General features: G+C 40.0%; 2 protein-coding genes across 2 annotated transcripts; both read left to right on the top strand.

Moving 5' to 3' along the window:
- Positions 1–746: 746 nt before the first annotated feature.
- Positions 747–12,522, top strand: LOC115376817 (E3 ubiquitin-protein ligase TRIM58-like). Its single transcript, XM_030076602.1, has 13 exons — positions 747–757; positions 2,778–2,877; positions 3,288–3,367; positions 5,790–5,861; positions 5,988–6,059; positions 6,163–6,225; positions 6,519–6,602; positions 6,933–7,049; positions 8,163–8,294; positions 8,424–8,552; positions 9,652–9,736; positions 10,731–10,757; positions 11,135–12,522. Exons 3-13 carry the CDS (start codon positions 3,308–3,310, stop codon positions 11,671–11,673), a joined length of 1,380 nt encoding a protein of 459 aa, XP_029932462.1. The 5' UTR covers positions 747–757; positions 2,778–2,877; positions 3,288–3,307; the 3' UTR covers positions 11,674–12,522.
- A 461-nt stretch (positions 12,523–12,983) lies between these two features.
- On the top strand, positions 12,984–21,687 carry mpdu1b (mannose-P-dolichol utilization defect 1b). The gene is made up of 7 exons (XM_030076609.1): positions 12,984–13,163; positions 14,399–14,464; positions 15,033–15,165; positions 16,088–16,173; positions 17,346–17,464; positions 17,676–17,786; positions 19,533–21,687. The coding sequence occupies exons 1-7, from the start codon at positions 13,037–13,039 to the stop codon at positions 19,659–19,661; spliced, it is 771 nt and encodes a 256-aa protein (XP_029932469.1). The 5' UTR covers positions 12,984–13,036; the 3' UTR covers positions 19,662–21,687.
- Positions 21,688–24,616: the final 2,929 nt, after the last annotated feature.

Raw genomic sequence — 24,616 nt, 5'->3', positions numbered from 1 at the left:
CTACACCCCTAAAAATCCACTTTTCTCTGGAAATAATTTTTTGTCAAGTAATTTGAATACTGTTTTCAAAAGTTGGGGCTAAAAAAATACACTCAGCTGAATATTGGATTTTTTAAGTTCACCTATCTGTTCTAAAAAGCCGTTCAAAAAGTGTGATGACGTCACACATTGAGAGGTGCTGCTTTACGGCGATTTCCAGAGCCCGTCTCCGGAGAGCAGACGGAGACACTTGAGAGAGCCCGCCTGTGCTATATTAGACATTCTCTGTACACACAAATATCAATTTTGATGGAAAAGTCCTCCTTAAGAGTGGTGTTTCCCGTTTCTCTTGGTCTTCGGGTGCCATCAAGTGGGATCCCTCGTCGTAAACAGCCGCAAGTCCGTCACTGACCAATCAGCATTCATTAGCAAATGCTAGCATGTTATGGCCAACAACAGCCCAAACTGTAGGAAACTGAAAGGATATAAGTTCTCGCTAATTTCCTTTTTAACCTATAATCCACACTGGACTTTCAGAAACTACAACAGTATTTGCGATTTTTCAACCATAAACAGGAGTAAGAGACAACTTTAGCCGTTTAGCTCCATAGAGCCCCATTCATTCTGCACTCGCCCGCGATCACCCCCAGTGGGATTACGGTGGAACTGCAACCAAGTTTGATACAACGGGGGTTAATGGAGAGTGGCAAGGCTCGTCGTAGACGGGCTCTGGTTGTGTTTATTGCACGCCGTCATAGGTCTGACTCTGTCTTGGCACGTGAGTAGTGCAGCGACTCCAGTGGCCACAGTGTGTACTGCTGATTTTATTCCTATTTTTCTTCCTTTTATCTATTTTAAATTTTTTATTTATATTTGTATTTATTTGTATTTAATTTTTTTATATTAAAATGTGTTAATCTCTTTAAAATTACGACCTGCAGTGCTGTAGACAAAATAGAGGCTGATAACAAGTGTAGGTGATTATGTTGCTGTGGTAGAATTGTGTTACATCACCATCTAGTGTACATTTTATTATCACTGTGACAGCCGACCCATTATATGACGATATGATCTGTAGTGGTGTCAAGAGATTAAAAAAATTGAGAGATTAATTAATTATGATCTGAAATTAATTGATCTAATTAATCTCTTTTTTAATCTCACCTAAAATTGCTGAGAAAAGCCCTGAACTTGAGGTATTTCCCTTTAAATTGATTACATTATTGTAGCAGATCAGTCCGATGCGGGTCGGGGGGACGACCCCTCTTTTTCAAGACCCTTTTTTGGAAAAAAAAAAAAAAAAAAAAAAAAAAATTATATATATATATTATATATAGATATATATATATGGACAAAATCTTGTTTGAATAAAAAAGCCACCGGTCGGCATCAGGCGAGCCGGCCGCGGCACCGGGTCTGGTCTGCCGGATCTGACAGGCGAGCGGTGCACACATAGCCTAGCCTACTGCCATATCAATTTTTGTTCATATGCGGCTGCAATGACTGCGCAATGCGGCCATTCGCCGGTAATCGCGGCATCAGGCGAGCCTACCTACTGGTTTACATATGCACAATACATGTGTATTTGCTTAGACCCCCAATATTAGACGAGGGCGTTTTTTCAGGGCATTTTCAATGGAAAAAAATATCGTCTTATATTCGGATGAATACGGTAATGTATTAACTTCGATCACGCAACCTTTTCTTCCACCTCCTCTCCTCTCCTCCACAGTCAGACACACACACGAGTCGCGACACCCCCCTCCTCAACATGCGCTGCCTGTTTACAACGGACTCGGACTGTTGGGGCGGGTGTTAATCAAAACAAACCAATCATGTCTTGACCTCTTCACAGGTTGCTGGCCTCTGATTGGCCTGGCCTGTCTCTCTGACTTAAAAAAAAAAAAAAAAGATCAGACTGGTGAGGCCAGCCGGACCGGACCGACAGCTGATTGGCCTGGCCGGCGACCTGTTTAAAAAAAAAAAAAAAAAAAAAAGACGGTCAGGCCACCGGGCCAGTGACAGGCCGGCACAAACACAATGACAGCCAATCAATGTCCACTTCAGGGTGTGACTGACCATTGTTTTCCACCCCCAACAATTTAAGCACAGGAAGCCCAACGCCTACAAACCGATTTTATAAAAAGTAAAATTAGAGATTAGAAATTAGATTAACTCGATTAAAAAACATAACGCGCTAAATATGACTGTAATTAATTAATCTCAATTAACGCGATAATTTGACACCACTAATGATCTGATCCACGGGATTCTATATTTGTGATATTTGGTAGTGCTAAACACATTACTGCTTTTAATGTTTTGATATTTTGATTTTCTCTTTACTCTAAGCAAAAAAGTTCACATATCCAGTATTAATCAATTTCTTATTTCCGTATTTATTATGTAATATTTTGAAGTATAAATGCACATTTTAGACATAATGCACATTATGCACATACTATTTTTTCAAAATTCTAAGGCACATATTTTTTATAGTTCTTATTTAATTACTGTTTCTTTTCATTTAACTCTGACCTAACAGCTGACCTAATGTTCCCTCGGGGATCAATAATGTTTTCCTGTAAAGTGTTCTAATAAAGCATTCCAGTATTCCCAAGTGCGTGCTATGAACTCAGGTAGTCTTTGACCATTGGCAGGCGTCTTGGACCTGTCCTGGACCCAGCACTAAACATTGTGACACTGTGACACCCATACAATAAACTGTAAGTGTTTATCCTGGACATGAGAAGGGCATTGTCAGGCATGCTGTGAGTTATAAAAAATATTTCCCGTAGGCCTATGTGGTAAGACAACCAAAGTCCGAAGTTCAGCGCAGACCACACCACACACCTGAGGTCCCTGCTCCTTCAAGCAGCACAGAAAACTTCACTGCCAGTAAGTAAATTATTCTAATTAACAGTTGACATTTGGGTGGTTTTGGTATATCTCACATTTCTGTATTTATGATTTAGATAAGTTTTTAAAAAATGTGTCAGATTTTGTTTATTATGGCAGAAAAATTGACAGCAGTCTAATTGACCTAAATACCAGACTGCAACTCATGTATTACCTTTATATTGAGTCAAAGAGTGTATTTAGACTGTGTTGTGACTGAGAGATCACTGGTTTCACCACAGTGATGTCAGTTTGTCAGCTGATTCTAAGGTTTCGCTTGTTACTTAAAAGCCAAGAATGGGTCTGGTACCAGGATCCATCATAGATCTCTAACCATGGATGAGATTCCTACAGTGAAATCAAGAGGTTCCTGCCGCTTGTTGTTGATGTCTCCACCATCTGTGTCTCAGGTGGCGCTGGATGGCACAGCATGGCAGCCAGTAAATCAGCCTCAGAGACGGCACGTCGCACCAGGCTCACCAAGACACAGGTCCTGCCCTGACCCCAATCACACTAACTCTCTCTACCTTGTCCTGACGGTTAATTAGAATTTCCTTGTTAGCAAGTTGTCTAATCACAGATTCTTGGTGTCCACGTGACTATTGTGAAAGGGGTTTTTTGCCACTCTAACACCTCTGCTTCAGGTCTTTTTTTTTCTTTACTTACTTCCTGTTTTGGCATGTCCCAGCTGCAGGGAACTGTGAGCTGGAAAGACAGATTTTATGGTTGCACTTTCCTCTGTGCAGCGAGATGTGGTTTAATATTTAGCAATGTATAACACAATGAGCACAAAACAAATTGTAAAAAGAGCTAAAAATTCCACATAAACAGATGAATCTACAGTCGTGAATCAAAATACATGAGCAAAAGTCTCACAAAATACACAAATACATGCAAGACACATCATTACTCAAATGCTCAATTTCTATTTCTGCATTTATTGTTGTAATACTATTGTAGGATTAATACATTTATTTATACACAGTAGGAACACTTATTTATTTATTTATTTTTTTTTAATTTATAAAGCACATATAAAGCACATCTTTTTCTATTTTTCATAATTTATCTTATGCTTATAAGAAAATTCCTCTCTTGAGAATTTGAGCAACTGCAACTGACCCAATTTGCTCCCTGGGATCAATAAAGTGTTTCTGATTCTGATTCTGGTTCTGACATTGGACAATTTGTTGACAACAATTTTGACACTTTTTTGGCTCTGAATAGTTCTTGCTAGTATAAAAAACCTTAAAAGGAGGATGTTTTAAGTCAGCAGTCAGTTTTCTGTGGGCTGTTTGCCCCATCAGCCGTCCTCAGCAGCTTCCCACCCAGTTCAACATGCTGAATCAGCAGTGGACACCATTGGTGAAAGAGAGCTTTTTGATTGGCTGTTCCAGTCGGGGCTTGAGAGTTTGTGTAGTATTGTTATTGTGCTACCTAGCTAGCAAGCCAGCTTACCAGAAAAAGCTAATTGTGGTAACCTTCCTTCACAAGCAAACGGACCATCACTGATGAAGACAGCACCAGTTCAACTTCTCATCATACATATTTTGGATTCATATAACAAAATCATTTGATTCGCTGAAGTGTGAAAACGTTGGGCTAGTGGTCCGCCTGTGGGCTGCAATGAAATCAGAGGCGGGGACTATAAATTGGAGTGTGCCCGTTGGACCGATTGTTCATCACAGTGGCATAACTTTCAAATGGATTCTTAGATTTCCACAAAATCTGGTGTGAAGGCTGGTCATAGGTCATAGCTAAGCAGCAAACCCCTTTCAAACCCGTTAAATATTATGTGTCTGCAGTATCAGAAGCTGCAGTTTCAGGACTGCAGTCCTAGGACCCCGGGCTTTAGCTTCGGTAACAACGTGGTTAGGCACAGGCAACAAAACCACTTGGTTAAGGTTAGGGAAAGGTTAGGGTTAGGAACCAAAGCTGAAAAAGGACATGGTCTTGGTCATGCACAAGATGTCTCACTATCGTCTTCAGTCTAGAAGTGCGTTCCTGCAGCCTCCAGTACTGCAGACACATGCTACTCAGCTCCGTGGCCAAAAAGGGGTACTGCAATGGTCGTGGCGTAATCACAAATATGCCTTATGTCTAAATGGATTCACATCACAGAACTCTGAGCAGATATTTCACGGGCCACAGAGGACCTGACTAACTTTTCAGGCTGTTCAGTCAAAAGTGGGCGTGTCAGTGGGCGTGGCCTAGGACAAAAAGTAAAATAACTTCCCAACAGAGTAGTATAACACCACAAAATACTGATACAAAGGGTGTTTTCTCCAAAGGGGCCATGTGTGGTGTCCTCTGACTCGGTGTGTACCTGCCGACAAGTTGGTTGGCATGTGGCCCCGCCCACTTCTGGTTGTGCTCTTTGTTACAGTTTCTGGACCAGAACTGTTAGCTCTACTGACTTTCACTATGTGCCATGTGTTTACTCTTTTATCTCATAGTCTGTTCAGCGAATGAAACACTCTGAAACTTTGGGGACAGCATGTTTACATGTTTGTTTTTATGTATCCACAATGCTGAGGCTTATTTATAGAAATGCTACTGCCCCCTGCTGGCATGGAGAGTTACTTCATCTCCTGCAGGTGCAGAACATGCATGCCTGTCTGCCATTCGCTGTTCTTTTAGCAGTGAGGCGGTGTGAGACACTGAAAAGCAATCTAACTGCCAGTCTCGACTGGACTTCTTTGACGTGAGCTTAGTGAGTCCTTGCTGTGAAGTGTGCAAAGCTTGTACCCAGCAAAGTAACCACTGAGTTATTGAAGCTGACCAACAGCTACATCAACCCGTTCAGATACATTATGGTCATTTTATGCTTCATGTCCCAAATCTTATTTCTTGCTGTGTGTTTTTACAGTGTGTGCGGTGTGTTAATTAAATGTTTTACTCCTCCTACACAGGACAAAGCCTGGGAGAAAGTCACACCGTCCAGCTCAGAGCCATGGAATAAACCAACACTCAGTGAAATCCAGGTGAATTAGTAGCAACGCCTACAGAGACATTATGGTCATTTTGTGCTTCATGTCCCAAATCTTATTTCTTGCTGTGTGTTACAGTGTGTGTGGTGTGTTAATTGAATGTTTTACTCCTCTACACAGGACAAAGCCTGGGAGAAAGTCACACCGTCCAGCTCAGAGCCATGGAATAAACCAACACTCAATGATGTCCAGGTGAATTTGTAGCAATGGACAAACATAATGAGTCTGTTCATGAAATGACACAATTTCGAACATTTCAATGTCAATTCAATGTCTTCTGTTTCGACTCTTGCAGAAAAGGGATTTGCAGAAGCAGTCAAGCAGTTATAAATCTTTGGAGGAATACTCTGCCAGCAAGGTAAACAGCTGCTTGCTGTATTGTAGCTGCTTATATAAAACTTTTGGGTTCACAAACAAACGTTTTTGATTCACATTGTAGTCAAAAACGTATTTTACTTGAAGTATAACATTTTTTTGATTGCACTGTCAATAGTTTTGCAGTCAAATACATTTTTTGATTGCAAATCTATTCTGTCTGATTGTATAATAAAGATAAAATAATAAAAATAAAATAAAAATAATTTTAAAAATTTCTCTTTCTTTCTTTCTTTCTTTCTTTCTTTCTTTCTTTCTTTCTTTCTTTCTTTCCAGCCTCATTTGAAGGATTTGCAGTCACTGACAGAGTGTTTTGAGTTCATTAAGGAACTGGAAGTGGAGGTGAAGGAAATCTTTCAGGTAAAACACACATGTTACGCTGCAATTAAAAAAAAAAAAAAAAAAAGGGAAAAAAAAGATTTTTGGTCTAAAATCTCTGCAAAGTATCCTGGTGTTCAATATCTCAGGAGCAAATAACATGTTTAGTTAAAGGAAAAAGAGATTTTAAATATATTTCCTCCAGAAATTACTCCATAACAGCCTCGCATTCTTGCTGGAGGTCTTATCTCAGGGATACAACAACCACCACCCATTCACTTCAATCATTTTAGAATAGGCTGACATGGAATAATTCCCGGATAAACCATGGAATAATTCCCATCAGATAATCCTCTGTGTGGTATTCAACAGATGAAGTATGGCAGTAAGAGGGAGGAACCAGAAGGAGGCGCTACAAAGCCAAGAAGCCTGGAGGGAAGCAGGAGACTGATTGTCCGCTGGGCCAAGAAGCTGGAGCAGATGAACACGGTCATTAACACGTATTTCACTCAGTCATCAGTTTGTTTGAGAGTTTAGTCAGCTGGCTAGTTAGCTCTTGGAAATGTGCGCCGGCCATCATAGAAATAAAGGTCAGCCATAGCAGCGGCAGTTGTTGCATGTTGACTTTCACTGGTCAAAGAGCCTGTGGTCAAGTTAGCCAGCTGGCCCTAGAAATCTCCTAACAACGTCCAGTACTCACGATAAAAGTTATAAACACAAGGCTGAGAAAAAAGTCACTAATGAATTCTAGGTGTTGAAAGAAACTGCATGATCAAAGTGCAAAGTGGTGCCTGTGTGTGGGGCCAGAGTCCTGCTGTGATGCAACCCTGTCCCACAGGAGTTCCTGCAACACCAATTGTTCATTATTGTCATGCATATGGAGATGAATTTAACTAGTAGCATAAGCATTAATTTACCTTTAGAGGGCCAAACCACCTCCTAAATTTCAGTAGCTTTAGCCAACAAAAACATATATCCAGGTGAGGAAAGGTTAGGTTGGGGCCTAAAAACCACTTGGTTAAGGTTAGGGAAAGTTGGAGTTTACACACCAAACCCAGAAAGTGGACATGGTCTCAGTCGATGAAAACGAGCATTGGTCTTGTGAATGTTTGGTGTTGGAGGGTCAAAACAGAAAAGAATACCTCAGTTTTCAAAAAAAAAAAAAAAAAGAAAGAATGAAAGAAAGAAAGAAAAAAGAAAAAAAGAAAAAGAAAATGTCTCCATGTCACTGTAGCCTAAGAGTGTTTGTGGAATAAAGACCTGGCTGACTAACCCTAAGTCACAGGTGACTATTGACAAAATGTGCAGAGTAGTATGCCATCTAGTGGTCAACTCAGCAAAAACACCTTATATAAATTACTGAATGGGCCAGCAAATGTGGTAAAATTCTTCAAATGTGTCCCTCATGAAAAATATAGGTCATTGTATTAACATTTAATGGATCTTTGAGTAAATAATAGCAAATGTGAAGTATTAGAAAGATTTTAGCATTTTTCCTGTGTTTGTCTGTGTTTCAGTCATTATTCTACAACATAAAGGGGCTAATTCTTAGCGAAGTCAAGGATGTTTTTGTAACAGTCTGATTTTACACCTTATTTCCAGGTGAAAAAGGAAACCAAAGTAACAGAGGAGAAGACAGGAGGAGCGGTGGATCCAGAAGGGACAGAGAAAAGTCTGGAAAAACAGAATGAGAGACTTCTACAGTGGGCAGTTGAGCTGAGGAATGTCAAAGAGGTGTGTGTGTGTGTGTGTGTGTGTGTGTGGAAAAGACGGAGAGAAAGTGAATGAGAACTAGGAAGCATCAGGATAAAGAACTCAAATTCTCTTTATTTCAAGCTAAGTGTGTGTGTGTGTGCTGACCAGGCTAATGGTCTGTCGGACGAGGAGCTGAGGGAGCTGCTGTGTCCCAGAGGAGTGAAGGAGTCCAGGCTGACGGCCATTCTCCCCCTGCTGGAGTTTGTGGCCTGGTCGCTGCTGTCCCAGGACACGGAGGTGTGTGTTTGTGGGTGCACCAAAATGTTGAAACATTTAGCTGATACATTTAGATAGGATAATCAAGCGTTTGATGGGTCAGAAATGGGTTTTCCAAAACAGCAATACTTTTGGATTGAGGCTGCAGACAGCTAATATTTTGTAATATTCTTACGTTCAACTCGACCACCATGATGGCAAAAACATCCAAGTATATTCAGTTTTCCCCCAGAATTTTCTTCTGGTCAGGATGGAAAAGTCTCTGAAGCATCATGAGATAGTATCACTATATTCGACAACTCTTAAATCCAACCCACACTGATGAGATCTTTAGAGTTAAAGGACCATATGAGTGATTTTGAATGTGTCTACCATCTTCCCACATTTTACATTTCAACAAGGCGTTTAACAAATCACATACTAAGATACTAAAGATGCCACAAAATATAGTCAAAATTTTCAGATATTTTCAAAAATGAATTTTGGGGTGAAACAACCACCTTATAACATTCTGCCCGAGACTACCAAAACCATCGCAAGTCATAAACCACAGAAATGATAATTGGCTGTGGAAAGCAAACATTTGCCTGGCGATGGAGAAACCACTTCACTTCACCCAATTTCAAGTCATCAAAACACAACTGTGCTGCTGCTTTTAGGAAAAACTAATGTAGAGGACTTTATTATGATGATGGAATACTGGTGTGAAGAAAGTTTGAAGTCGCTGCAGTGGAATAAATGGAAATCAATGGCTGGATAAAATGTTGGCAAAATGATATCGGAGTTCTAAAACATGACAGCTTGCTTTGGGAAAAGATTAGCAGAAATGTGAAATTTATACATTTTGTACATATTACGCTAAACATATAAAATCAGTGGTCCTTTAAGGCAGGGTGACCTCATCCCTAAGCTGTTCATTAGCAGGGAAACTCTGACACACATCACTCCCTTGAAATGAAAAAATAACTCACAAAAACCTTCTTGAACAATTAAAATCAATAAAATGTGCAAAGGAGAGGATTGCACAACTTGTTTTGCTGTACTCAGACGTGCGATGGTGCTTTTATAGCAGACAATAGAGAACAAGTGGGCAGTAATGTTTTATTACTGTGTCCTGCAGGAGGATATCTGCAAGATGTGGCTGCCAACCAAACAGAAGGCCTGGAAGACTGGAACTAGAAGCCCCAGATACATCCCTAATTCAGGTGGCTCGGCTGCTGCTTCTGCTTCTCAAAATCACTGAAACACATCGATCAGATATCTGGAATTCAATTACGTGATAGTAATCAGAGACAGTTGGGCAGGACGAGGTTTGCACTCTCTATGCCTCAGCCTTTTTCATCGCTTCACACTGCAGTTTAAGAAGTTTAATTTCTTTCTAATGAAATGCTCATGTTTGCCACACTTTAGGTCAAGCATATGTTGGATTTATCCAACGTTTGTATCAAATCTAAGATGCAGACTTGTGCTTTAGCAGTGATTAGATAATTAAATAATATCATAAAATCAAAGGGACAGAGGTCAGGCTTCAAGGCGATCTGGGTTCCTGTATACCAGCAGTCTGAGCTGTCATATGGAGAGCAGACACAGTAATCATTAGCTTTTTCTCCAGTGGCATCACTAACAGAACCAGGACCCTGCTGCTGCTCCTGCAGAGTCATTGGAAAGACTCTGCAGGGAAAAAAAAAAAGTCTGTTGTGTTTGTTTCTGCCTCAGGCATCAACCACCTATTGGTGTGTGTGAATGTGATCCTGATGTTATGAGGCATCCAATTTGAAGCAAAAAGCACCAGAAAAGGATTCGGAGGGCAAATCTGAAAAAGAAATCCCATCACTGTAGCATTCAGAAGTGAAGCAACTGAATGCACTAATGGTTGCACTAATGGTTGATGTAGTAATTTGTCAAACTGCAATGAAACATCTCTTAAAATGGTTTGAAAATGTCCATATACTACCTTGTTAACAGTTTTAAAATTAGAGTCAGAGGAAAGTTAGGGGGAAATTAGAGTCATTGCATGAGTAGATAACAGAATACAGCTCAGAAAAGAAAAAAAAAACAACATAAATATAACATCAACTGTCAAGAGCATCTAAATGGAAAGTATGAAAACATGTGTTTGAGTGTGGAATATAACAAGACAAAGAAAAAAAATATGAAATATCTTATGATAACTGATGAGATATATTTTTTGCTTTTCAGTGTGGCAGTGGATTCAAAGTGCCTCAGGTAATTTTTAATTTTTTTCCCCAGATCTCCATTTATAGTATTATATATAATATTCATCATTCCACATTATTATTTACAGTTGATTTTTTCCCTCTTATGAAATATTATTGTTGTTAATGTATAAGTATAATGTAAATTACATAAAATTATTATTCTGAATATACAGTACATTTAAATTTTAATTACAAGGAAACTAACCATGAAATTAACATGAAAATTTGATCAAAAAAAAAAAAGAAAACAAAAAAGGAAAGCGGAATATGTGTGCATATTTTCATTTTCCATCCCCACATCCCTGCTTCATTCAGCATCAGTTTGTCATGTTACAACTATCACTCCTGCCGCTGGTGATATTAAATCATGTGTGTGGATCCCAGTCTCTGTGCAGCTGGATCCCAGCAGCAGTCACCCCTGGCTGGTGGTTTCTGCAGACCGGCTGCAGGTGCAGGAGGCGGCCCGGCTCCAGCACTCCGCCGACAGCAGCCAGCGCTTCACCGGGTGGTCCTGTGTCCTGGGGGACAGGGTCATCACTGCGGGGAGACACTACTGGGAGGTGGACGTGTCCCACAGTGGCAGGTGGAGGCTGGGTGTCACCTCAGTATCTGCTCGCAGGAAGCAAAAGGTCCCCATGTCACCCAGTACAGGATACTGGATCCTGTGGCAGGACTCCAGACTGTGGGCCTGTACCGAGGACCCCACCGAGCTGCCGGGGGTGGCTGCGCCTCGCCTGGTCGGGGTGTACGTCGACTTTGACGAGGGGCAGGTGTCCTTTTACAACGTCGACAGCAGAGCTCACATTTACACTTTCTCTCACACGTTCCGACACAGCCTGCTCCCAGTGTTTGGCTGTATGGACGGAGACACTGTCCTGAAAATCATACCTGCAGAGGTGTCCGTCTCTGCTCCTCTTGTCTGAATGTATGAATCCTGGAGTTTATTGGACCATATTCACACGTTGGCCATTTTCCTCTAATGTTATGCTTAGGGTGGGAAGCTTAAAGTCTCCAATCACGTTGCACTGCTGTGAATGCTAATGTTATCTGTTGTCTAATGACAGCTCATGGATGATCAAACATGTTGTTTTACCTTGAAACATGATCCGATGTCCGTCTGATTTTCAGTATGCATTATTTTCTCAGTTGCTGATCATTGAGGAAGCATTGAAATGATAATGTTTTGTCAGATTCCCTACATTTATAATCGATGCAGCCTGAAACACAGCATGAGCACAGCAGTACACCATGATTACAGCGTTTGAACTTCCCACACTGAGCGTGACCTCAGTGGAAAATGGCCACCGTGTGAATAAAAATCAGCTACATCCTATCATGAGGAGGAGTTTGGGTCAACGAGCTCCTGAGTTCAAACTACTGTGTACAAAAAAAATCATGAAATCAGCAATGTTATAAAAAATTACAATAAAATATACTAAATTGGGTCATGTGCAAAAAGAAAATGCCACTGATTTGGGTTTATTCCAAATGGTGTTGAATCACTTGCCTGTAAGTTTGTGTATAGACTTGACAGATTGGCTGGGAGAGTTGAGGCGATGCATCACACACTCTTTGATTTGTATTTCATGTCTTTGTAAAGTCCTCATATGAAGGTAGACTCTGTATACATGCAACATGTTGAATATGAATCACCCCATTCACTCCATCAATGTAAATCTTTCATCCTCACTCATTTTGGGTATCAGTTTACTTCCTGCAGTATTGTATTGTTCTGTTTTTGCAATGTAGCACTTGACACTTTAGGTCATGTTTTTCACCTGCAATAAAATAACATCTTTCAAACACGGTGAGGAGGATTTTTATTTCATCATTTTGCCCTTCTTCTATTTTTTATCCAGAGAAACTGGACACAGCAACACCCTGCTGAACATGCATACACTTCCAGACATGGACAAGATGAGCTGACCAATACAACCACTTGTAGTCAGGGGTTTGGTGTCTTGCTGAAGGGCACTTCAGTTTTGGAAGAACACAATATTGTTTCAGTTAGTTTTTTTGTTTGTTTGTTTGTTTGTTTGTTTTGTTTTTTAAACGCAGTTTTAATTTTTATTTCAGCCAACTAAAATGTTTTTTTTTTTTTTTTTTTTTTTTTTTTTTTTCACATCTAGTTTTAGTTTTTAGATTAGTTTTAGTAAACTATAATAACCTTGGAGATTACAACGTGACTCTCAGTGGAGGTCCGGAACCTTTGTGTTAACACTCACGGGTCGGTGGGATGTGTAGTCCGTGACACACTGAACATCAACGTCACAGCCCAGCTCCACTATGGCGGCTAAAACAGTTTTGGAAAAAGGGTCTTCCTTTATGGACCCGCTTAAAGGTGTCCTGCTGGATTATATCATGCCAGAATCATGTTACGACGAGTTTTTCCTTAACTTCAACTTTCTAGATGGTGAGTGGTCCGTTTTGTTGAGCGGGTTGTGGTGTTGTTCCGCCCAGAGTCAGCTCGCTAGCGACTTTAATGATAGAGCTCTTATATGCTCCTAATGTGTGGATTACAAATAATCTGATTAATGTAGACTAGCCACAGTAGACTCTATGTTGGTCTGTAAGTCTACCGAGGAATGACAGGGAGCTTTTAATCAAGCCTGTCATGTGAACAGACCAAACTCCATGCAGAAATATGCGGTTTTATGTTAATACAAAACTGGCAGGAAGAGCTTGGCTTGACAGCTTTTTACCAGACAAACACAACATACATTTGTTACAGCCAGCGCCGCTTGTTTCAGTAAAATATCAACTCTTAGAACTGGTGTGTTTTGCATTCCTACCGCACGTAACTGAGCTGTAAAGCAGACTGGGCTAAAGTAGCGTACCAATGGGTAAACTATTTGACTGTTGGGAAATGTAGTTATCACCGCTGTTGGCTAACAGATTAATTAGCCTAACGGTAGCTTCCGCTTTATCTACAGTTGGGACAGCGAGGCTAAAGAGTTAGCTCTGCAGCAGTCGAAACACACACACACACACACACACACACACACACACACACACACACACACACACACACACACACACACACACACACACACACACACACACACATTAAAGGATGTAAGAGGTCCATTAAGTGAAGGTGTACTCATATAAACCACAGACTGCACTGGATGAATGAATGTTGTTGTGACAGCCGGGGAGGGCGGAGCTAGACACAGGGCACTATTTGATTGGCTGTTGGAGAGGCAGCGGATCCAATGGAAACAGGACAGTTTTCTAAGCCTTGTTATCATTTGGGAAGACATTGACCCTGTAATAAATATGTGATATGATGGAGGTTCCACCCTCACCACAGCTACAAAAAGAAAGTCAGGAAAAAACAGATTCTTTGCTCATTTTATTTATGAATTTAACACTTTAATATTGTTTTTAGCAAATTATATATCTCATAGAGTTTCTAATGCCATTTTAATAAGTAGTGGGATCTCAAGGGACAGTTTTGTTTCCTTATGATCACAATATAATGTTAATGGCCTTTGCCCCCTGACTAGAATAAAAGTCACTTCCACTGAAATGATGAGATATTGAATGTCAGCACCAAATAGCAGCCATCAGATAAAAATATTACAACTTTGCATAACCTGTAATCCATCACATGTACTTAATCAGTTGTTGCTTACTTGACTGCAGTGCCATGTCTGAAGATTGTGCTGAGCAAAGGCCTGGGGATCGGCATCATCCTGGGATCTGTGATGGGTAAAACTCCTCACCTACACTTTACTTGTGGACTGAATGTCTAGTTTGAAAACCTCCTACCTCAACACTGACACAACCTGTCATTACATCTCTGTGATGATGGTTCTTGCTTGTTGAGTTTGTTCTTGTTTTAAATGCTGTGCCCAAATGCATCCTCATAATGTGTGTGCCTTCTGCTCAATCATTTTTCAGTTCAATAGTAAAACAAAAAGCTATAAAATGAGTTTGCTACTGTGGGCCATTGAAACGGAAAGTAAATTTACTCAGTTCATTCAATTTGTCATTTAGTTTCCTTTTTGTCTTTTTAATAGTGAAAAACAACACTATGCATTGCATGAATCACATTTCTATTTGTGTGCTCCAGTAAAACAGAAAAATGACACCACTGTGTTGTTGCTATTAACAGGATCAGATGAAAGTTTCAGCATTTATAATGTGACAGAAAGTTAAATCAATAAAAGTCCTGGAAAGTACCTCAAATTTACGACAAATCTTAATATGCAACATTCAAGAGCAAAGATATAATTTATATGTCCAGGTTTACCTCCAAATGTACTTTTTTATGCAGTGAAGCTACCGCAGATCTTGAAGCTGATGGGAGCTAAGAGCGCTGAGGGACTGAGCTTCAACTCTGTGCTGCTGGAGCTGCTGGCCATTACAGGAACCATGGCCTACAGTATATCCAACAACTTCCCCTTCAGGTGGGACACAGCTTACACCTCACTCAGACACAGGGCAGTGTTCCCAGTATGGACGTTTTGCAGCAGCGGCCAGTCGCTGCAAAATGATTACCGTTGCTGCTTCAGAATTTTATGAAATGTCATGAAGTTGTAATTACATGACTCAGTGGAGCGGTCTGCTCCTCCGAACTCAAAGGAATGGTCGTCTGCTCTCTCTCCCCTTTCAGGATGAACAACTGGAACATTAATCACTCACAAAAACATTACGCCCAAAATAAAAATAAAAAGCTAGTATATGGCTGTACTGTGTATGCTTGAGGGCTTTTAATTTGAAACATGGGGCTGCAAAATGTGTTCAAATACTTTCATTTCAGATTATCGCTCCTATGTCTATGCTGAGTATGGTGTTTTGAAATTTATGAACATTTAAAATTGCAACAATAGAAGAATCTAGTTTGACTTTTTCCAAATTGTTTTACTATCCTAGTCAGTTAAGAATGTACACTGAGAGGAAGCTACTGATGATTCATCTTCTGGTTTGTCAGATATGATGTTGGATCGATGGAGGGTTGTCTTTACTAAATATGAGAAACAGTTATTCCTAAAATCTCATTTGGATGTATTTAAGAGGCCTGGAGTGAGACCTCCTAGCAAGAAAGGTAAAACCCAAACTAAATGCAAGATATTCACCTCCATTTTAATAGGTGTACAATAGGCATGTCACTCATGGACCTAATGGAACCGATTCCAGTTGTTTCAGCCTTCCATTATTGTATAAAAGCACAAAGCATGAAGTCAGTGAAGAAACTGTACAGAAATCAACCAGCTACACATGTGTGAGCTAAGTGCACTATGACTTAATCTAGACAAAGACTGCCCCCAAACGTGATGCACTATTATTATTCCATCAAAAGGTTTAATAGCGATGTGTGTCCTTCCTCAGTTCGTGGGGTGAGGCTTTGTTCCTCATGTTGCAGACGGTGACCATCGGCTTCCTCATCCAGCATTACGGCGGGAGAACTGGCCGAGGTAGGCCTGCATTCACACACAGTGGGATTTTGGTTATTGTGTTAAAATGGACTGTAGGTAGAGTGCTGGGTTGTATAGTTACCTGACCTGGGTGTTATGAGTCCACATGGTAGTGAAATATCCTCATTAGTTCATCTGTGTCCCCAAAATAACACTTTTAATTACTTCAGTTTATGTACCACTTTTGTTTCTTCCTGGTGCAAGGTTACTGTGCCGAAGTTCCCTGCAGACGCACCCTGCAGGATCTATTTTCCAAATCCAATAGGAAAATCACAAGAAAAAACATGGTTAATTGAGTCAAAAATGGATAGGTGGACTTGTGTTTTTTTAGGCTGCCATAATCTGCTTTGTTCATGTTTAAACTGTGCTACATAACCTAACCCAGACAAGACTTCAATATCTATATATCTATATATGTATATATAGATATATAGAGAACAGCAGTTATGCTGTTGGTGCTTACTTTGGAGCACTGAGTAACAGGTATTTCAGGGTGGTTTCCTCTTCAGTTGGAATAAACCCTGAGGGAGCTGTCAAATCGAGCTGGTTCACTTCAGTTAGTTCAAACTCTGTAGTGGTTTCCTCTTGGTTGGGTTAGTTAGCACTGAGCAGTCCTATTATTTACCTCTTTAAGAGGAAGATATTTTTTCAAGAGGTAACCCTTGAGCTTTGTTTAGAGACAGTCAGCGGTCTTATCCAACCTCTCAAAATTACCATAATATATCTGTAGTAATCAATAGGGTTGCTGATCAATACCAGTGACTCAGTGATTACTGAGCCAGGAGCTGAGACCTCTGGCTTTCAGATCTCACTGTTCGGCCCATGCTCTGTTTTAGAACAAAAGCTACCCATGCATTGGAGTTTCAACCACCAACCCCCAACCCTCTCTCCACCCAGACAAAGACTCAGCAGATACAGTTCAGACAGGCAAACATGTTCATGATGCTGATGCCCCATGTTGGTTTATCTTGAAGAACGTCCTCCCCTGTACCAAATGTCTGACCAAGAAAGGAATCGATGGCTGTTGTGGTTTGATTGACACAGTGTGGTTTGCGTGGAATTTTCTGTGTGAAATGTAACCATGCCAACCCTGATAATGCGCCAAAGCTGACAGACTGTAGCTGTGAGAATGTTGTTGGATGAACTTTGGCCTTTTGTGTCGCCTCTCCCAGGTCTGCTGTTCCTGGTTGTGTATTTTGGCCTGCTGGCCTTGCTGTTATCTCCACTCACTCCCATTTCGGTGGTTACCACCATGCAGGCCTCAAATATGCCAGCCATCATCATCGGCAGGGTAAGTTGTTTAAACTAACACCTCCTCTCCCTGCCACACAGAATGAAATTAATTAATGAGCAGCCAGATCCACTCATGTTGGGTCATTGCAGCAGCACATAGCAGTAATGAGATACAGCAAAGTAAGAACAGGGCAATTATGGAAATGAATCATGAATCAACAGGTCATATCAACAGCAGTGACACACTGTCTGTTGTCTGCTCGTTTCAGCTGATCCAGGCAGCCACCAACTTCCGTAACGGACACACCGGGCAGCTCTCTGCCATTTCTGTCTTCCTGCTGTTTGCAGGATCCCTCGCTCGCATCTTTACCTCAATACAGGTACGTGTGACTCTGTCTGTGTGAGCTCTATGGAAGCCCTTAACCTGAACCTCTCTCTAACAGAACATTTTAATCAGATTCCACACAAATACACATGACATTTCTTCTGCTTTCTTCCTCCTTCTCCTACCTCCTTCTTTCACGTTCTCCATTTTTCTTCTTTACCTTTCTCCATCTTTTTTCTTTCCCTTTCTCCTTCTTTCTTTTTCACTTTCTCCATCTTTTTTCTTTCCCTTTCTCCTTCTTTCTTTTTCATTTTCTCCATCTTTTTTTTTCCCTTTCTCCATCTTTCCTCTTCTTTCACTTTCTCCATCTTTCTTCTTTCTCTTTCTCAATCATTCTTCTTTCCCTTTCTCTTTCTTCTTCTTTCACTTTCTCCATCTTTCTTCTTTCACTACTCCATCTTTTTTTGTTTCTCTTTCTCATCTATCTTCTCTTACTTTTCTCCATCTTTCTTCTTTCCCTTTCTCAGTTGTTCTTCTTTCACTTTCTCCATCTGTCTTCTTTTACTTTCTCCATCTTTCTTTTTTCACTTTCTCCATCTTTCTTTTTTCACTTTCTCCATCTTTCTTCTTTTACTTTCTCCATCTTTCTTCTTACACTTTCTCCATCTTTCTTCTTTTACTTTCTCCATCTTTCTTTTTTTACTTTCTCCATCTTTCTTTTTTCACTTTGTCCATTTTTCTTTTTCACTTTCTCCATCTTTCCTCTTTCACTTTCTCCATCTTTCTTCTTCTTTTACTTTCTCCTTCTTTCTTTTTTCACTTTCTCCATATTTTTTCTTTCCATTTCTCCATCTTTCCTCTTCTTTCACTTTCTCCATCTTTCTTCTTTCACTTTCTACATCTTTCTTCTTTCACTACTCCATCTTTTTTGTTTCTCTTTCTCATCTATCTTCTCTTACTTTTCTCCATCTTTCTTCTTTCCCTTTCTCAATTGTTCTTCTTTCCTTTTCTCTTTCTTCTTCTTTCACTTTCTCCATCTGTCTTCTTTTACTTTCTCCATCTTTCTTTTTTCACTTTCTCCATCTTTCTTTTTTCACTTTCTCCACCTTTCTTCTTTCACTTTCTCCATCTTTCTTCTTCTTTCCCTTTCTCCATCTTTCTTCTTTCACTTTCTCCATCATTCTTCTTTCCCTTTCTCAATCGTTCTTCTTTCCCTTTCTCTTTCTACTTCTTTCACTTTCTCTATCATTTTTCCCCTTTCTCCATCTTTCCCATCCTTCACTTTCTCCATCTTTCCTCTTTCACTTAATCCATCTTTTCCCTTCTTTGACGTTCTCCATCTTTATTTCACTTGAACTTCTTCCTCCTCTTCTTCATCTTTTTCTTCATCCTTTTCTTTGTCTTTTCCTTCCTTTCCTTTCTTTTCCTTCTGCCCCTTGTCCTCTTTTGAGTGTCCCATGGTGAAAACCTTTGCAGAGCAACAAAAAGTAGAAAATTTATGGGGAAAACACTGAAAACATGGATATTTTGTTTCCTAAAGGAACCGATCAATGTAAAAGGTCCAGTTAAGCAACATATCAGCTACTGGCAGCTTTGATCTAAAGAATTCTAGCATAAATCTTCATAAATCCATAATACCAAGTACTGCAGCATCGTTTCAGGGTGAGCCAGACTCAAGACGGTTTCAGTTCTAGGAGGAAACGCCTGGAAACCTGAAACCTGAAACCTTGAAATGTAACTTTCCTGTTATTTCTGTGTTGGCTGTCGGTATAGTTTTGAGCTTTATTCCTATCCTCTACAGGAAACTGGAGACTCCCTGATGGCGCTCACATACGTCATATCCTCTTCCTGTAATGGCATCATCGCCCTGCAGGTCCTCTACTACTGGAACAGCTCCCCACAACAGAAGAAGAAGAAAAAGAGCGAGTAATTAAAAGAAGGTGGCTACAGTTCAGTGGTAGGGCAAATCTCAGTAGGCTACATTTTTCTACCCAAACCTGCTGTTGGGCAGAAGTAAGTCAGCAAAAGGTCTCCTCAAATCTTTAAAGGACAATTGTATAAATGAAACACATAAACAGACCCGGGGGGAAAAAAGACTGCCCAGCTCAACGCTCTGTTGAGTCAACAGCAAACGCCTGAACTTAAAATGCAAAGCACATATGATTTTCTTTTGTTTGTTTTTTGTTGTTTTTTGTTCTTTTCTTTTTTTGACATCTCACCTTGGTTTCACTATGAGTTCAGTTCTTGCAGGAATATTGGCTTTAAGAGTGACATTTAGTGTAGTTTTGAAGCGGTGCATTAGCTCAGGAAAGGGTAACTGTCTTAGCATTCCACTTGATCTACTCTCCATCCACAGGGAGGCTTTGTCCATACTAGCCCATTTGAATATTTGGAAAAGGTTTTTGATTCTTTCCATTAATTCCCCTACACCAGGAGCCTGTAATTGTGTTTTTCAGTAAAATCACCTGGGCACAGAGTTTGGAAATGCCTCAGAAATCAATGAACAGTTGGTTCAGGTCAGTTAGTTTTGGACGGTTAGTTAGTTTTTTTTTCTCTTAACTTGATGATGTAGACTGTTGGACATTTTATAGTCACTTGCAACCTGACAAAAATAGATAAATCAGTTGAGATCATTTTTATTGTTAAACCATGAAATAGCCATGCACATTGTAGGAAAAGTAGAGATTTGAACTCTGTTTAGCAGTGGGGGGGACCGTTATCGGATAGCAACTCTCAGGTTATATGTCAGAAACATTGCTGTGTGGCTTTGTTATCATTGGAGATGCTGAAATAATGTTTTTTTTTTCCACATATTGTTGAGGTATACAACCTTCACAAGTTCCACTAACTGAAAATTATTTGCAAAAACCCTGAGAACTTTCTTTTTGGACATTTGTGTTGGATTACAAGTAGCAGAACATTACCAAATAAGTTTTGGCGTAGCATTTTTAAACATCAGTGTAATGTTGTCAAATGAATAGTGCTACCTGCTACAAGACCGTGGTGGAGATGATTGGTCGGCTTGATCTCACACCAGTGGTGAAGTCATTCACTTCAAGATAACACCTGACACCTGTCGCCCCTGTAGTTCTGTAGTTACTCCACCATCCAGCAGCTTTCCCACCAAATCCAGCTGTGACACCCAGTGCAAACTGCAGTGTAGAGGTTTCATTTGTTTGGGATAATTACAAGAACGTTGTTTGATTTGGTCGTGTTTTATTGAGCCTGACACATAGAGCACTTTTAATAAGAGATGACTGCTGTCTCACTGAGGACCACACAGAAACAAGACATCAGTCCAAATATCTGAGAGCATGAAAACGTGGCATTTCTGTTAATCCTAGAATTCCAGTCTTTTTGAACACAGTCTAGAAGACACCACATGGTGGATTCAGCTGAGGGATCAAACAACTGTTGAGTTTGACATGTTAATATATTTAAGGTGGGAAAACACAAAAATAGGTAATTGCTTCGAGAGACATTTGTGAAAGCCTTGTACACCACATCAGTGTGCACCTTCTGACCTTTTTGCGTCATCACTGAAAACGCTGAATTTCCTATTGAGAATGATCGCATGTACTGTAACAATGAAGTCATGATCTGAAACATGAATTCTGAAATTTTAAAGAGGAAGCAAAAGCTGGCAAGAGCGCTCAGTCTTGTTGAGTCGGCTCAACAGGTTCAACAGAAATGATGGGACCATATCACCTAAACCGAGGTGACATCCAATTCCTACTTTCAAAACAATACTTGTGATAAAGTATTTCTTCTGTTTGGGGTTTGTCATGATTTGCAGTTTTATCATACATTTTGGAATTGGAGTGACTTGTTGAGAAAACTTTTCCAATTAAAATAAAAGATTGTTCTGCTGGTACAGGGGAATAAGTGGAAGTCTGTCCCTTTGATGTGTGATGCAGTGGAAAATAAAAAGGAGAGTACATGCTGCTGCTTGGAGAGCTCGTTGTCATGTGTGCTGCTTTTTTAGTCAACCTAAAATGGTGGGTGAAGTGAGTTTGCATGGGTTTGCCCTCCACTCCATCCCTACGTGTGATTCATACTGAATCCATCTAGATGGAGACAAACTTTCACCAACTTCCCTAAAAAAAAAGAAAAAAAAAACTTGTAGTATCTCACCAAAGGTTTGTGCAATAACCAAAATGTTTAAATTTACTAGAAGCTAAAATTTCATTTTAAGTGAAATTTAATTTTTTTTCTTATGTGTTTTTTTTTTTTTTTTTTTGAATGATTTCTCTTGCCACGAAACCAGTTTTGTTTTTACTTCTTTTTTTCTCTCAGAGCTGTCATCTGATTTTCCCTCTGTTCTCATGGCCTTTTTACCATAACGTTATTTTTCACAACGTCTGTCTATCAAACAGCCCTTTTCTTTGTCTCCTTTCTTTTCATTCCTTCCTCCCTCTTCCTGAATAGATCTGTCCCCTTCCCCCCTTCTCTTCCTCTTTCCCTCCCTCTTTCCATTCGTGACAGTAGGTACTTGACTAAACCCCCCGTCCCTCCTAGTCCCACAGCAACCAAAAGGAGCCACTGCAGCTAGGAAATTTTACTTTGCGTTTCGGTTCTTCCATGTACAAATGTGGTTCCATGGGTTTGAGTGGAAATGAAGGTTGATTGCTCTCTGTATGTTCAAGAGTGAAAGAAATTTGGAGAAGAAAAAAGCTAAAATAAGATTTTGCTTGCAGAATCAACTTCTCCCTGTGTTTTACAGCAGACTAATTTCCCTTTGAAGCATTGTATGCAGGGATATAGTGGAGGGTAAACCCACCATAACCTGGTTTACTGCCTCTTTTAGGCAGACACAGGCATTACTGGAGTCAATCCATAGTTTACATAATAGCAAGAAGAATTAAAATAAGGCAAGTTGTATGAGGATGGAGTTGTTTAAAGGGAAAAGAGGGAATTAGTGCTTCTGAAAGGCTGAATGATTTAATGACTAAATACAGGACATGGGAGTGCACATGTGGAGCTACAGGAAAGCAGATAACTGATGTTTCAGCAGGTGATGAAGGTGATCTCTAGGAACAGCAGAGCAAAGTTTACACACCTTATTTTGTCATTTATTGTTAAAAAAAAAAAAAAAAAATGCCTCTTCAGCCTCTAATATTGTACATTAATAGCAGGGGATTTCCTCTCACTGAGCCCAAGTCTTCACAAAACATTGGAGGGATGATGGATGATGACAAAGAATTAAACTTAATGCTTTTAAAAACCTTTTCAAGATAAATGTCAACAGAAATTAAGTCTGATTTTTTGAAAAAATCTTTTTTTATTATTAAAAGGAGCATTGCAGGTAAGTAAAAAGGTAAGTACTGTATATTGGGTCTTGTGCTGAAGTCAGTTTTTTGTTGGAGTATGGTTGATTAATGATGACATGATTCCAACTGACTCCTTTCATTTAGGCAGCAGCTGTTGCTGGATTTATCTATCCAAGACTCTACCCAGTAAGTATAAAGTGAGTCCGGTTCAACTACAATAGGCATTTTTTCCCAGCAGGTTAAGTAATTGTTTCAGTGAGTTTTGTAACATCAGAAATGTTGAAGAATTTTGATAAAAAGAACTTAAAAGATTGATAAAGTAAATATAAGATAAGATGTTTATGTGAAAATTAAGATCTCATAAATTCAAATTTAAGACTTCTTAATGACTTTTAAGGCCTACTATTTGAGATTTTTGGACATTGTAAGGCCCAACAGACGTCCTGGATGGAAAGTGACTGGGGGTTTAGAAATGAGAGGACATTAGAGTCAGGGACTCGAGAAAAGAGTGTAGTGGCTTTGCAGTTGTGTCACCAATGTCCTGTCAAGCATGCGTGTCTCCATCATGGAGGTCCACGGGACAGTTGCCTGTTAGGTAATGAAGTCTTAATTCAAAATAACCAGGCTAGAAAAAGAGATCCCCCAGAACACAGGGTGGCTATACCTCCTTTCACTAACATTTAAGTAAAAATAAGGCATCTTTGCTTCGAAATTTAGCTTTATATACAGTAAACTTGTCTTTAGCCCTGGTTTGTACAAATACTCAAAGTTGGGTCTGGGGACCCCCAGGGGACCCTGAGGCTCTTGCAGAAGGTCCTCAGTAAAAGGAAGTTTTAAGTACTATAATTGAAATTAGTAGAAATGGTTAGAAATTATTGATTTAACATCAGGTTTCAATCTCACTACTCTGACTCTATTTGTCAGTATTCAAGCAAATATCAATTTAATATTTAACATGAGCTGGAATATCTATTCATATCATGGTCTGTAGGATAAAATCACTTCAAATGAGGGTCAGCCTGGGGGTCCAGAGCATGAAGCTTCAAAAGGCCTGAACTGGCTAACCAGTCAGCAAGCTCATGTAGCAAAGCAACTGATGTTAACATGTGACTACAGGCCTCTGATGGTAGATACATCAGTGAATGTGCTAATCTAATATGTTAACATGAAGATGGGTGGTTCGTTGACCATATGCATTGGTTAGCTGGCTGGCAGACTAACACAATCACAAAAACAATCAGATATCAGTAATCAAAATGAGTCAGTTGCGAGACAAAAATAGCACAGAAATGAAACGCCTCTGTTCATTGTGTTGACACGTCAAAATGTCCACAACCATTGTTGTCGAGAGATGTGGATCTCCAATAGTGCAGCCAAAGGATGTGTTTCATCACCCGAAAGATCTCAGTTAAGAAGAGAGGTAGCCTACTTGTGGCTGTGCATGAACCTGTACAACCTTGTCCTTTGCTTTTTACAGCTTTTTGTCAACCGTCATGAGTGTTTGCCTGTCCAGGAAACGGAAAAAGGACGGTGGCCTAGACCAGCAACAACATTTTCATCAGACAGAAAAGAGAGGGGAACTCCTCACCTAAAAACAGAGAGGTGTGGAGGTGGG

The sequence above is a fragment of the Myripristis murdjan genome, chromosome 18, assembly GCF_902150065.1.
Source record: "Myripristis murdjan chromosome 18, fMyrMur1.1, whole genome shotgun sequence".
Classification (NCBI taxonomy): Eukaryota; Metazoa; Chordata; class Actinopteri; order Holocentriformes; family Holocentridae; genus Myripristis; species Myripristis murdjan.
This window is presented reverse-complemented; position numbering and strand designations above follow the sequence as displayed.

Coding starts and splice junctions, on each gene's coding strand:
- LOC115376817 (XM_030076602.1), top strand. CDS start 3,308: ATGGCAGCCAGTAAATCAGCCTCAGAGACGGCACGTCGCACCAGGCTC. Junction 5,862..5,987: donor CAACACTCAGTGAAATCCAG/GTGAATTAGTAG, acceptor TCCTCTACACAG/GACAAAGCCTGGGAGAAAGT. Junction 6,060..6,162: donor CAACACTCAATGATGTCCAG/GTGAATTTGTAG, acceptor CGACTCTTGCAG/AAAAGGGATTTGCAGAAGCA.
- mpdu1b (XM_030076609.1), top strand. CDS start 13,037: ATGGCGGCTAAAACAGTTTTGGAAAAAGGGTCTTCCTTTATGGACCCG. Junction 16,174..17,345: donor CGGCGGGAGAACTGGCCGAG/GTAGGCCTGCAT, acceptor CGCCTCTCCCAG/GTCTGCTGTTCCTGGTTGTG. Junction 17,787..19,532: donor GCATCTTTACCTCAATACAG/GTACGTGTGACT, acceptor TATCCTCTACAG/GAAACTGGAGACTCCCTGAT.